Genomic DNA, 13,959 nt, shown 5'->3' on the forward strand with positions numbered 1-13,959 from the left:
GAAGAAATATTTTCAGAGGGCCTTGCTCTGCCTGTACTAACGGAGAGGAAGTCATAGCCCTCATAATGAAATATGAACCATTTTTCTTAGGTGATGAGAAGGGCGTGCCTGGGTGTAAGGCATGTTGAGATCATGGGTACAACCAGACAGAAAGGACCCACCTGAACCTGACCTGATGTGAGTGCTATGCTTAAAGGTGTCAGAGTAGGATTCCCTCTTGCATAGCAGCATGCATAGGAGAGTGGTCACGGCATGGGGAGATGAGATGTGCCTGTGTGAATCAGTCAGCTTACCAATGCTGTGGCCCGTGGACCAGAGACATTTTAAGGCATGGACAAAGTGGGCTCTGGCCCAGGGCCCCAGCCTTTTAGGGGGGCCATGAGATAGAGCCGGCTCTGTTCTGCAGAGAATCTTGTCCTGATGAACTTTAACCCCTTCGACGCGCATGACGGAACGGTTCCGTCATGCACGTCGGTTGCGCTGTGTGCATGACTAAACTGTTCCGTAATGGCCCCGCCCGCGCACGGAACCTTCAGCGTGGCGCGGAAATCCGCGCCGCGCTGAAGGGGTTAATAATTCTTAAATAGATTGTTTTAAATACCCTTTTCCTTTAATTTATTTTTAATGTGGGTGATGTGTGAGTGTCTATTACAGACATTTTGCAGATAGATGTGTATGTGTTTAAAGTTTCTTTCACATCAAAACAGGACCTCACATATGAGAAATGGGAGGGTGTCACAGAGATTATTTGCAGTAATATGAGTGAGTTGCTGCCTTGTAACACTATTGAAAACACGTCACTATCCCTAAATATTACATGTAAACACATTTAAAATCTAGACGATTGTGCCTGTGCACTGTTAGTGACCTGGCCAAACAGGGCACTCAAGAGCTGGAATTGGATCATAAATTCAAAGCTGTTCCGAAAAGGGGCCTACAAAATAAGTTTGGCCCAGGGCCCCCAAAATCCATAAGATTGCCCTGCCAGTGACAGTTCTAAAAATTGCTCCTCATCATTGAGACACAAGTGTTTACTTTGTATGGATGTAGGGTTTCATTTGGGCCATTGCTTGCAGATTGGGCCCACCAGCACTCATTTTTGGAAACCAGACATTATTTTTCCTCATCATACTTTCACCCAGAACAAAAGAGAGAAAAACAGAAAAGAGCGAAAGAAGGATGAAGAGAAAGAAGGAAAACAGTAACAGAGGGTGAATGCAGATTTGAAAAAGAACTTCCAAGAGTGGGATGAAGAGGCAGGTGGGGGATGGAAGAGACATGTGATGGAATCAAGACTACCAATCCTATGTATTCGGCACCTCCGTTATTTGTAGCACTGGCCATGGGCTTCTGAGTAAAAAATGGACCCCAGCACTTATTGTTTTACAATTAAGCACTGGGACGTGCTAAGCCCATGAGTTCATATAATATCCAAGAATGTAGAATGACTTGGCCTAAGTATGACCCTCAATGCAGTGGCGGCTCTCGGCTCTCAATTTGAGAGTGAAGGTTGCGGTTTTGGGCTGCGAGGGAGCGGGAGAGTGAAGAGAGAGGTGTAATTAGAAGGCTGGGCATTTGTGGGTCCACTGTTTCTGAAGATGAGGATGGGAGCAGCATATATATAGTGGATGGTGTGGATGGCTGGCAGGAGGCCTGGTATTCTTTTTATATATATGGAGATGGGTGTGGGAGCGACTTTTCAGAGGGTGATAGGGGTGGGTGGTGTAGATAGAAGTGCGCAGAAGATGGTAACGGTGAATTGAGGTCACCAGGTTATTTTTGTTTAAATTTGGGCAGAGGGGAAGTTTTGGCAGAGGGTGATGGGGGCCAGAAGGCCAGGCATTTGCTGGTCAACTATATTTGAAGAGGGGAGTTGGGGTGGTACATATAGTGGGTGCTGTGGGTGCGTGGCAGGAGGCCTGGTATTTTTTTAATATTTGGTGATGGGCGTGAGAGTGTTTTTTTTCAAAAGGTGATAGGAGTGGGCGAAAAGATTGCGGGTATCTGTTTTTAGGTCGAGCCTGGGCAGAGCATGCGCTGCTCTGCTCTGCGAGGCATGTTGTATTGAGGTAGGGACTTGCAGCCCCGCCCTCTCTCCGCCCACATTTTTCATTGGCTTGTTTCATTGTCCACTGTTAACTGTGGCTGTTCTTTGGTCAAAAGGCTTAGTAGTTCCTCCTTAGCACTGCATTGTCTCATGTTGTAACCTCCCATGGTGGCACCCCCTGTTACATGTGTTGTTGCTCGGTAGGCTTTAATTACAGCCTCTGAGCCCTATTTTCTCAAATAGCTTTGCCCTTCCTGCTGTTGCATTACAAATTAATGGGGTAACCCAATAAACGTCACAAGACCTGGGTACAATGCAGTAATGAAACAAGTGGTCCGTAACTGCTTTAGAGAAGAATAAATTATAATTTATCATATGTGTGTAGCTTAAATAAGTCAAACACTGGTGAAAAATATCAAAAATAAATGCAACAACATACCCTGCTGTCTAAGATAGCATTGTTCCAAACGTACAGTCAATGTAAAACACAAAAGCACCAAATAATTGTTTAAGTTCAGTATATTTAATTTCATATACTTGAAACAGATCAAAAATAATTTGACAAAAGGAAGGTATAAAGGTTGCTCAAAGGAAGAGAGAATAAAGGGTGTGCTTGTGAAGGGTCGGGAAAAGTGAATAATCACAAATATTCAGAGTTTATAAATTTTCACGGCTTTGGCAATGGACTGGTAAAGAGACCAGTACAGAAAGGCCTGTCCCAAACAAATAATTTATAAAAATGTTTATATACTTTTTGTGAATGCAACATCAAGCGAAGGGGGTGGGATGTGATACAGGCCATTAGTGGGTGGGGTGCGTCGACGTTTCGACTCGGCTTGTGCATAGAGGGTGACTTAAACCTCCGCTGCGAGTCTTCTTCAGGACGAAGGGGGACGGGGGGGCAACCTAATCCTGGTGCCACACAGTCATCTCAGGTACAACACTGGAAGTTGAGTACTTAATGGCTCTGTCAGGGTTTTCCAATAGTAGTGAGCTTAAATCCACTCGTGAGGGCCCACCTTGTGAAGTCCTCACCGGTATTTAAAACCGTAAATGAGTTATGACATGGTCATCAGACAACTGAATTAATCTGTCAAGACCTTGAAAGACAAACCGGGCGTCGCACGCCTCGTAGAATCCCTTCTGCCAAGTTCAAGTGCTTTTGTGTTTTTTTACATTGACTGTACGTTTGAAACAATGCTATCTTAGACAGCAGGGTATGTTGTTGCATTTATTTTTGTTATTTTTTTACCAGTGTTTGACTTATTTAAGCTACACACACATGATAAATTATAATTTATTCTTCTCTAACACAGTCACAGACCGCTGCCTGCTGTTGCAGGCAGGACACACTCTCTCATAATGCTTTTTCTATTTTTATAGCACACATTTGCAATGCACTCTGTCTCGCATAGCAAGAGTTTAAGTTATTGGCATTGTAAATGACAATGCCTTTTATTTATCTGCTTTAAAAACAACACATAAATAAAAGGCATTATCATTTACAATGCCTATAGCTCAAGCTCTAATAAATGCAAGACCTATTGCATTGCAAATGCTTGTTAAAATGTGTAGGGGGGATATTTATTGAGGATGGTGCAGTGGGTCACAGGAGGTAATTTTTTTATTATTTAAATATTATATATGTTTCCACCATTAGTCCTCTGCTCCTGGGTACATGTTAGAAGCAGGAGCATATCACTGGGGGTACAATATACACCATAATATTATAGGTAGGTTAAATGTGACTAAAAGGGTTTTTATTTATCTCAGAGTTCTGAGTGACATCACAGACAACTCAAGTTTTTCTCTTGTCTATTAATGTCACTCAGAACCCTTGCTGAATAACATCCCTGTTATTCACAGTTACACATCTATAAATATATATCTAAAAGTGACCCATTATATATGCTAAGAGTTTTGTAATTGGAAAGATGGGTTCAGTTACCACAAATTATGTCTTTAGGTATCTATGGAAATATCATTAAATTTCATTAGAAACATTGTAGTTTGAGGCACTAATTACTTTAAAAAAACTCTTTCACAAAAAGACGGTGCACCAAGGGAAAAGTCTTTTCACTAGTTCCAATTTGTTGTTCTTTTATTTTCATTCAATTTTCAAAAAACAGACTCAGCCAACGCGTTTCGTTCTCTACGAACTTCGTCAGGGCGTAAGTTATTTCTAAGGAGCGGCCACCATAATTTCAAAAAACAGCCGTCTTCCAAATGGTATATGAATATATGTAACCTCTCCAAATTTAGAGGCTCTCGTAAATGTGTCACCGGCTAGTCCAAAAATTAATTAATCTAGACCCTTGGTCGGTTTCTATGTATCACAGGTAGAAGTAAAACGACCTTGTTGTCGTGTATTTAGGCCCACAGTACAGGCTCCATCATTCTTTCAAAAACGGGCGCTATCTCGTGTCACCAAAACAGAAGTGTCAGTAGGGTAAGGATCACACAAATTGATGAAGATGACATATACAAAAGGTGTGGCACGGTATCGAAAGCCTCTCCAGAGGTTGCATGAAATTTGCTGTACAGATTTTAAAATTCCTTCCTGTTTATATTGAAAGAATTGAACCATTCACAGTCATGTGTATGCTTGGATAATCCAGGTGAACAAATCATTTTTCAATCCTCCAATGCTTCACCATAATAGAAGAAAATACTATCTCACTTTGACGTGAATCAATTGCATCAGATTGGTTGAGATCCCTGCTCTTTACAGAAAGCATGGTCGGCTTATCCATAAATTGTACTTACCTCCACCAAAGGGCGCCCAGATGACTCGACGGATGGATTTCACCCAGTCCTCCATGTCGTTCTGTGTACTGGCCATAAGTAGGTACGTCTCATGGTTAGCAGTCATCCGCTCCCGGTCTCCTCCTGAAAAAAAAGAGGACCTAGGTTATGAATGTCCATCAACGAGACTCATTCTAAGTGCATTCTGTCCAATTAGAAGCTGCTAATCACACAGTGGTCGGCAGAGAGCTTCCCTCGAGGTGGCATATATGGCAACCTGGTTATCTTTCCTTCCCATCTCTCATTTCGAAACAAGGTTAGTGAAAAGAACTCACACTCTGATTCCAGAATGTGATTATCTTCCTGTAGGGAATAACAGTGACGTCCGCCTGCACTGGTCCCTAGCCTCGCACGCGCATGTCAGTGGCGAGGAGGCAACACTATCACAAGGTAGCAACTGCAGCGACTTGCAAACAAACCAAGAATGGGTGACTCACAGGCCATCTGAGCGCCTTTGTAAAGTTCCAATTTCAAAACCAGACCAATTTTCCAAGACAGCTGCAAACCTGCACGGGACGGCCCGACTCAAAATGCCGGTTAAATTGCTTCGAGTAAACGTTACTTAAAAAGCTATTATAGGCGCATTTGAATTTCAAGCATTGTCTTTAAAAAAAATCACATTAATTACTTGCCAACCCACGAGGAATTAAGAGTATGGGAAACATTATAAAAGGAATTCCGTTCTCATTTCACTATGCGCAGGAAGAGCAGGCCGCAAAGCCTGCTCGCCTCAGACTGAGGCCCAATGGCAGGAGAAACGACCTGACTTAGAGTTTAGCAGGATATAAAACACCTGACCTCTTGTTTATACGGTGCAGCAAACTTAAAGGTATCACGAGTTTCCAACGTAATGATTATGTTGTAGATGAAAGGTGCAGTCTCTCATAATGTGAAACAATATATGAGAATCAATCAATCAATATATGAGAATCATTTTAAGGATATTTATAGTTTGATAAGTAAACTCGTACAAAGAAACTTCAAAAAAACACAAACACAAATCATTTTTAGACCACACTAGGGAAGCAGCAACAGCCAAACAAACCCTTAATATGCGTGGTACTCTCTATCAAATGCAAGTTTGAGACTTTCCAATCCAACAGGGGCATGAAATGACTTGAAGGGATTCAAATTGCTGATTTGTCACTGGGTGATAATTCATTCAAAAACATTTGGCTCCATGCTACTGTTAGCAAATATATGCAGTGCCAAAAGGAAGCCACAAGACTACTACCTTGGTGAAACATTAACATACATTATGTTTTGGTAGTTTGAGACAACCATGAGATGGCCAGACGGCAATTTGTTTTAAAAATCAATAAAACACACAAACCAATTATGAAAAAGCAAATAAATGATGACTGTGCACGTTCTGCCCTTCAGGTGGCTGGGCACACACAAACGTGTCTTCCAGTATTTTAGATTTTTTAGCTGTTAAAAATAATGTCCCCTGGCGCCTTCTCTGCTCCTGGCCGTTTAGCCTTCTACAGTTTTTTGCCAATTGCCCGCAGCAAGGCAGACCTAAAATGAATGTGACAGCTCGTGTCCAACTTGTATTCAAAGGCCCAGACTCTCTGAGAGAGCCAGAGGGCTGAAGGGGTAATTGGCTGTTATTGTTAATCAGAGGTTTCCTCGGGGTGACTAAAATAATACTGAAGAGCTGGAAAAAGACAATTACCGTATAATCCTGTCCTAACATTTTCCTCTACAGACCTATTCTTGTCAGACAATTTCACAGCCTTCCCGCTCAGCCAAAGATGCTTCCTGCCCTGAAATTCGTGCCATCCTGTGTCAGGCTCTACTAAAGCACTACAGACATCCTGGCCTGTCACAGGCACCACACTCTGACACCTAACCTTTAAAGTACGGGCCTTCTTGTGTATGAGTCCAGAAGCCAGCGCTTAAGGCCTGTCATAGCCTCGTCATGTTCTGAAATGTCCTTTATTTTCCCACAGACCTGCATTTGTCTCTCTCTGCCATTGGTATCTGCCCTGGTCCCCAAAGCAGCTCATTATGATCTAAAATCTCTACATGCATCTCAGGCTCCTCACCTAGGCGGCCGCAGTTTTTAAAGTTTTTTATTTGAATTTGAGGGTTGGACATCCATGTAAACGCATCTTTCAGGAAGAAGCTGCATGTTCCTGGTATCATAATACACGTAAAGCAAAAAAGTATAGAACCAATAAGCGTGGCTGATTATCAGAAAAAGTATCAAGAACATACGTGCATGGCACGCAATGCTTGGCCATAGCTGCAGGAGACAATGCTAGGGTTGTGTGATGTTCACAGAGGGTACCCCGCCTATTGCCTTAAATATATACACCCAGTACTTAATTTGTATACATACATGTAAAAGGGTGTAAGGTATTTCTCAGGAGGCCATCTTGGTAGGTATTACCCATCCCCCCACACCCCACCACGGCCAAATACTAACCCTCATGCAATACAGGTATGGCAGTTTGGACTACTTCTGGTCACCTCAAACATGAAGGATGTACTGGATCCCCTGGTTTTATTATTTTTTTCAAGCATATGGAAAGCTTGGTTGATGGATTGTAATAAAAAAGAAAGTGTAGGTGTTTAGAAATAAGTTCCAGTTCCAAACACTGGTAAACGCCGGCCCAAATTAAGCAGATTAAAACAGTAATTGTGAAGAGTAACACTCCATTTGAAACCCTATCTTGAATTGGTCCCAGTTAAAAGTGTTTGACTAGAAGATTCTTGTTGTATGGTTTTAGTAGTCAGCCTGTTGAAAGAGCTTCCTTTGGGGCTGTCACAAGAACAAGTTCAACCGTGAATCTGCGGATGAAAGCATCCTCTGTCGAGGGCAGTCCGCTATGTCGGAAGCATTGACAGAGCAATAGCTCAATTGAAGTCGTCAGGGCTGTGCACTAGTGAGTGGAAGAGCATAGCATGCACAATGTCTTGGATGCAAGAAATTAAACAACATTTTACTTGTAGCCTTTAAGGGTCATCAGGCAGCCTTGAATTGAAGAGTCAGAGTATTCTCACTGAACACGCTAAGGGAGTGGGCCCGCACCATGTTTGACGTCTAGTTATTACCTTTCTACGTAGACATGAACGAAACATGTATGTGTCTTTATGATTTGTTTACGTACAATCCATACAGCCATGAAGCCCATGAAGAAAACATGCAGTGGCGGATTCTGGCATTCAAGGGGCGGGAGGGAGGCAATACAAACAAAATGGAGCATAATTACAATAAATAAAATTGCACTTAACTGTTGTAATGATGTTAACACAACATTAACGTCATCTTATACGCCAACAACACTCAACTCGTCCTCTCTCTGTAGACAAACCTCATCCAAACCAAGGCCAAGTTCCACAACTGCATAAAGAACGTCCAAACATGGATGAGAGACAGCTGCCTCAAACCTAACATTGACAAGACCGAAGTCCTGATCTGCGGCAGAAACACCGCCCTCTGTGACGACTCCTAGAGGCCTATGGAGCTCAGAACCACCCCCACTCTGAAAGACCATGCCCGCAATCTCGGCATAGTACTAGACAGCAAACTCCCCAGGTAAACACCGTCGTATCAGCGTGATTTCACACTATCTGCATGCTTCGAAAGATTTTCAGGTGGCTCCCCATAAGCACCAAGAAAACAGAGACACAGGCCCTCATCACCAGCTGACTCAACTATGGCAACACACTCTATGCTGGCACAACCACTGAACTCTTACAGAGACTCCAGACAATCCAGAATGCAGCAGCCAGGCTACTCCTCAACCTGCCCAAGAGGACACACACAACCCAACAACTGAAAAACCTCCACTTGCTCCCCATCAAGGTGAGACTCCAGTTCAAACTCCTGAAGCACGCATACAAAGCGCTCCACAACCAAGGACCACAGTACCTGAGACAACGCCTTACCTTCCACCAACCAACCCAGAACCTCTTCTCCGCACACCTCGCACTGGCACAGACTTCACGTATTCGCCACAGCCGCACAGGAGGACACTCCTTCTCTCACCTCGCCACCAAAGCCTGGAACGTCCTCCACCTCTGCACCGCCCCACACTGAGTCACTTCAGGAAGGAGCTCAAGACCTGGCTCTTCGACTGATACAAGCAGCACATCACCTGGATGCCCTCTGGGGTGATGTCGCGCTCTACAAGTATCGATTGATTGATTGATACCTGCCGCTCTGACGGATGCCACCCGCTCCTCTTAATGATCATCGACTCCAGCTGCACACTCCAGCTGCGGGCTCCCAGATGCCACTCCCAGTGTTTCTCTCATGCTGGGAATAGTATTGGGGATTGGTTTGTGCGGCCTGGTTTGTCACTCAGACAGTAACTGGGAGTCTGTGGCATTTTTCCAACTCAGCTGTGCAGCGTAGCCGGGTTGGAGAAACCTAAGTGCGCATGACAGTTTGGCAAGCCTAAGACGGCTGGCCAGTACGTAATGCACACTTAAAAGTGCTAATCACCACTCCCCTTGCCATGCCTGTCACAGGGGATTGCCTGCCCCCGCCCTACTGAAGACTCCCATCGGCGGTGATCAGACAGGCAAATATAAAATGATAATAAAATGATATATTATCATATATATTTTTGATTTTTAGCAGGGGGGCGGTGTTCCACTGCCATTTTGGAGGAGCCGCTCCTGAAAACACGTGCGTTTTCATGATTTTTGCACACACATCTAGGGCAGCATATTATTAGATTATTGATGGAAGCATAAACATTCCTCTTTGCGAAATTTGCACCATCTAAAATATGGGGCTATTATCAATGCACTTCCAAGAAGTGAAAGCTTGGTTTCGCAAGCACTTCACCAAACCAGCCACTGACATGTATAAAAAAATAAAAATAAAACAAGCAATCTATTAAAAAAAAAAAGGCAAGAAAAACAAAACTAAATACCAGCAAACATACCGTGTTTTACCTACTGTTGGCCTGTTTATTCAGAATACTAATCGAGCGATTCTTTGTCTCAGTGACAGTGACGACTTGCACTGTCTGTGCACTGTACTCGTACTCTGCCATAAAATATATTATTGGCCACATCTGTTTACCGCGCCCCATCCTGTACCGGAACAACTACCAGCTGCCACACAGCATTGTCGGAGGAAGTAATTCCGTGCTGCTACATCTGTTGTAACTGGAGTGACTTCAACGCTAGTATGTGCTGAGCTAGTATGTGCTGATTAGTTATTTGCGGTTGTTAAGTATGTTACAGGCTGTACCTTTGGCCTGCTTCCCTGAGAAGAAAATTATTAAGTGGAATAGGCGCATGTTACAACTTATAGAACGCAGTAATCATTTTAAGTAATCGCCCCCTGAGTTATTTTTTAGTAAGCATATGTTCTTAAATTTGCATTAATAGCCTACTTTTCTGAAACAGTGCTCTCTTAAGAATACTTTTCATGATGCCTTCACTGTGAAAACAGCAGGCCAAATACATATATATTAACATAAATGCTGTAACTGTTTTTTTTATATAGTTTTCTGCCCTGTCTTTTTTATTTAAACAATAATGATCAAAGTAAAGTGTAATGCCAACTTAGTTTGGCCCTGGCATCACCACGTGACACTGTCCACTACAGTGTTACTTTCGTTAGGCTGCATATTTTTTATATGAATCAATAGAAAATGAATACCAATGCAAAATAATGTTATTTATTTTTCCATCAACAAAAAAAAAATACTTTAGATTATATGGTCACCATTGTTGATTTTCAGTTCGGACTTCAGGAAGAAAAGCTCATCAAAAGATATTTAGGAGGTCGTCTCACCCTTAAGGTATCATGGCGTTCTTCATTATTAGATGATCCCTCACACTGATGTAGGAACAATGCCACATCAGAGAACTCACCAGAGGGGGGAAAAAATGCCCTGGGAATTCTGATAAATCTAGTTTCAGGACAAATACTCAGGCAAAACCAATTAAAACATACCGAGGAGTATACTCCAAGGTCCCCTTTATTAGTGAGTAAGTACCCTTGGTATCATTTAAAAATACAAAAAAATGTAATTTGGTGAAATACAATGATTCACCTGGCCATCATGAATCCATAAGTTACTGACATGTTTCGACCTATACAACAGCCTAAAAAGGTCTGAGGTCTTCTTCAGGGTTAAGTACTCCCTAGCTGTTGTATCCAGTCAAATCATGTAAAAACAAAGAATTAATAAACCCTACCAGTCCCTCTTTTGGATTGGTTTGGACCCGAGTTATATTAAACTACATGCGTCATAGCTGAGTGTGAAGGATGTCTCCTTCATAGTCACACATTCATCAGAAGGTAGACGGTACCACTGCACCTAGCGGGTCCCTCCGCTGCCGTAATGCAGTCACTATTTTCTGGGAAGACATACTTGAGGTTTCACTTCCAATACTCTCTTATGGGATCACTATATTTTTCCATCGCATGAATTAGCTTCAGAACCAACATCCTCGATTATACAGTTCACGGAGGTCATCCGCCTTTCCTCCCTAGTGGAGGACTGTACACCCTATTTAAAGATTCCTGCTTCCAGGGCAGAGTGCTCTGTCCTGTGACAAGAGCCACCACCTCTGCTGATCTCTTTACAGCCCGGAAGGTGTGCTGAGCTGGTACTTTGAACATTGTGTCTTCCTTTTTAGGTCTCGCCTGACCCAGCGCCGGTGCTGGTCTGGTGAGACTTATTGAGAGGGCTCCAAAAAGTGCTACCATGTCAGCCTAGAGCTACAGTGCAAGTGCGCGGGCGCGCGCGCCGTGCTTTACCGCAATTACTTTCACTTTTGATGTTTGATCGTGATCGCGATCACTTTCACTTTTGCGGCCGCACGGCCGCTGTGCATAGCCAATAGGTCTCGCTTTTGGGACCTTATAAGTATTTAGTTATGCAACTGTTGCATGGCTAAACACTTATAAGGTCCCAAAGGCGAGACCGATTGGCTATGCCAATGCTTGTTTTTTTGTTCATTGAAAACAAACTCTCAAAGCGGGAGCTGGTCTACACTGAACAAAAAATAAATGCTCCATGTGCAGGGAGCTTTCTCTCTCCATGTGGAGGTCATTTTGCATTTTCCTTGCCTGTGTGTGCCATACCTGGCCTCTCCCCAGCTCTAGAGCGTGGCAACCATGAGCTTTGCAAAGTGACAGCACTGCCTATGTATGTCCCGCCCACATCCATAAACTATAAGGAACCCCCTTATTTTCTTCCTCTCTGCCCTAATGTGTCCGTGTTCACCAGTCATTCCCAAAAAGACCATTTTGTGGCTTTAACCTGAGCCTTTAAGATTCAAAAAGTGACCCTCATATGCCCGCCGTCACCTCACAATGTTTAACTGTTGAAATTCCCTATGCTTCTTTCAGATGTCTCTGGTAAACTTAGCATAGTTTCGGTCAAGTTCACAGTTCAAGCAGAATATTGTACTCCCTTCTCAGGGTGCAACTTTGAGGCCTACCTGAAAGGCTCCCTGTCATAGATGTTCACCACAGCTACTAGCCAGCTAGCCTCTCCTGCCAGCTGAACATCCAATGCATTGCTGTAAAAGTACTGAGAGTGACGGAGAAATGGAGAGAGACGTTGAAGTGGTCCAGTGGCCTGACTGTTGATTGTGGAATCAGCTGACCCATCCTTAAGTCAGGCCCTCTGGATTCATGTGATTGTCTGCCCATAGTTGTGGGTAGTGAGCTCCGACATCCATTTTTAAGGACTGGCACTCGTTTATCGTCATTAAACTTTAACCCAAGGCAAGGCAGAGAAAGGAGCAAAAGCGAGACAGTAGAAGGAATAAAAATAATAGGTAAACAGAGGTAAGGGGAGTAAGAAGAGATTAAAAGGAGACTGCAAGGGTGAGATAAAAAGACAGGAAGTGTGCAGTGTGGTGTAAGAAAGAAGCTCGAGGAGGAATCAAAACCTGGGTGTGTACTGCTGCACTTGTTTACAAATTAAGCATTCCAATTGTCCCAAGTCATAATTCCGAGTTTCCCACTTGGTGAATCGTCTTGTGTTCCTGTGCTTCCCGCTGCAAAAATTGGGAGTGCCTATAAACAAGCTACACCACAGCATAAATCGTTTTTTATAAAGCGTTGACATTTAAGTTTGACATCGTTTTCTGGCTGTGGGCTTTTTTTCTGGGAGACAAAGACAAATACTCAACAGACACTGGCCAGTAGAACCATCGCCTTGCCAGCAGTGTTTCATTGGCCACAGCCCCCGCGCTGCAGCATCTATGCCCCTCCCTACACTTTCTTAGCTATTCTTTATCCCACCTGCAGGCATTTTCAGATTTCACCGCACGGAAGCTTCCTAATTCTAGCCCAGCATGCCTAGGCCCCTATGTGGTTCATGCTCTGTAGACCGCTTTTGCACAACAACCTTTTTTTTGCAATCTTGATTTTTTTGTTTCTTTTTCATTCTTGCCAACTTGGATATAAACGTAGAAAAACAGGATCCAGAGTGCAAATGTCTTTTCAATACCAGAATTTGACCTGAATTAATGTCTAAGCATGAAAGCACGTGAGCAGAAGCCCAATCAGTGCAGTTGTCTATAAAAAAATCAAAAAAACAGAATTAATCTAGGAAATATGTCCTTACTTCTTCCTGTTTTTAGGGCTCGCCTACCAGATTTTGGCCGATGCTGCACAGCATGGGCAACGTATGCTTTCCACTGATGATACATAGCATCAGTTAACAGCATTTGCAAAGCCAATTGGTGACTTTTCTAACCCTGCTAAGCTCCTCACCTTCAAATATGTGTTGCTCTCCCAACCTGGCACTGCACTACTCCACCTCCTAGACCTGTGCTGCTCCCCCTCACCAGAACCGGTACTGAAAAACAGAATTAATCTAGGAAATATGTCCTTACTTCTTCCTGTTTTTAGGGCTCGCCTACCAGATTTTGGCCGATGCTGCACAGCATGGGCAACGTATGCTTTCCACTGATGATACATAGCATCAGTTAACAGCATTTGCAAAGCCTATTGGTGACTTTTCTAACCCTGCAAAGCTCCTCACCTTCAAATATGTGTTGCTCTCCCAACCTGGCACTGCACTACTCCACCTCCTAGACCTGTGCTGCTCCCCCTCACCAGAGCCGGTACTGAAAAACAGAATTAATCTAGGAAATATGTTCTTACTTCT

At 43.4% G+C, this 13,959-nt stretch overlaps 1 protein-coding gene across 5 annotated transcripts in view; it reads right to left on the reverse strand.

Annotated features, from left to right (window-relative positions):
* The window catches only part of ARHGAP24 (Rho GTPase activating protein 24), a 1,422,561-nt gene that overhangs the window by 197,116 nt on the left and 1,211,486 nt on the right, over positions 1-13,959 (reverse strand). For all 5 annotated transcript variants that reach the window (XM_085636556.1, XM_085636558.1, XM_085636561.1 and 2 more), the window contains one exon: positions 4,814-4,936. In XM_085636556.1, the coding sequence (XP_085492682.1) occupies positions 4,814-4,936 (123 nt within the window). The remainder of the gene's footprint in view (positions 1-4,813; positions 4,937-13,959) is intronic.

Source organism: Triturus cristatus, chromosome 2_1 (assembly GCF_964204655.1).
Source record: "Triturus cristatus chromosome 2_1, aTriCri1.1, whole genome shotgun sequence".
Taxonomy (NCBI): Eukaryota; Metazoa; Chordata; class Amphibia; order Caudata; family Salamandridae; genus Triturus; species Triturus cristatus.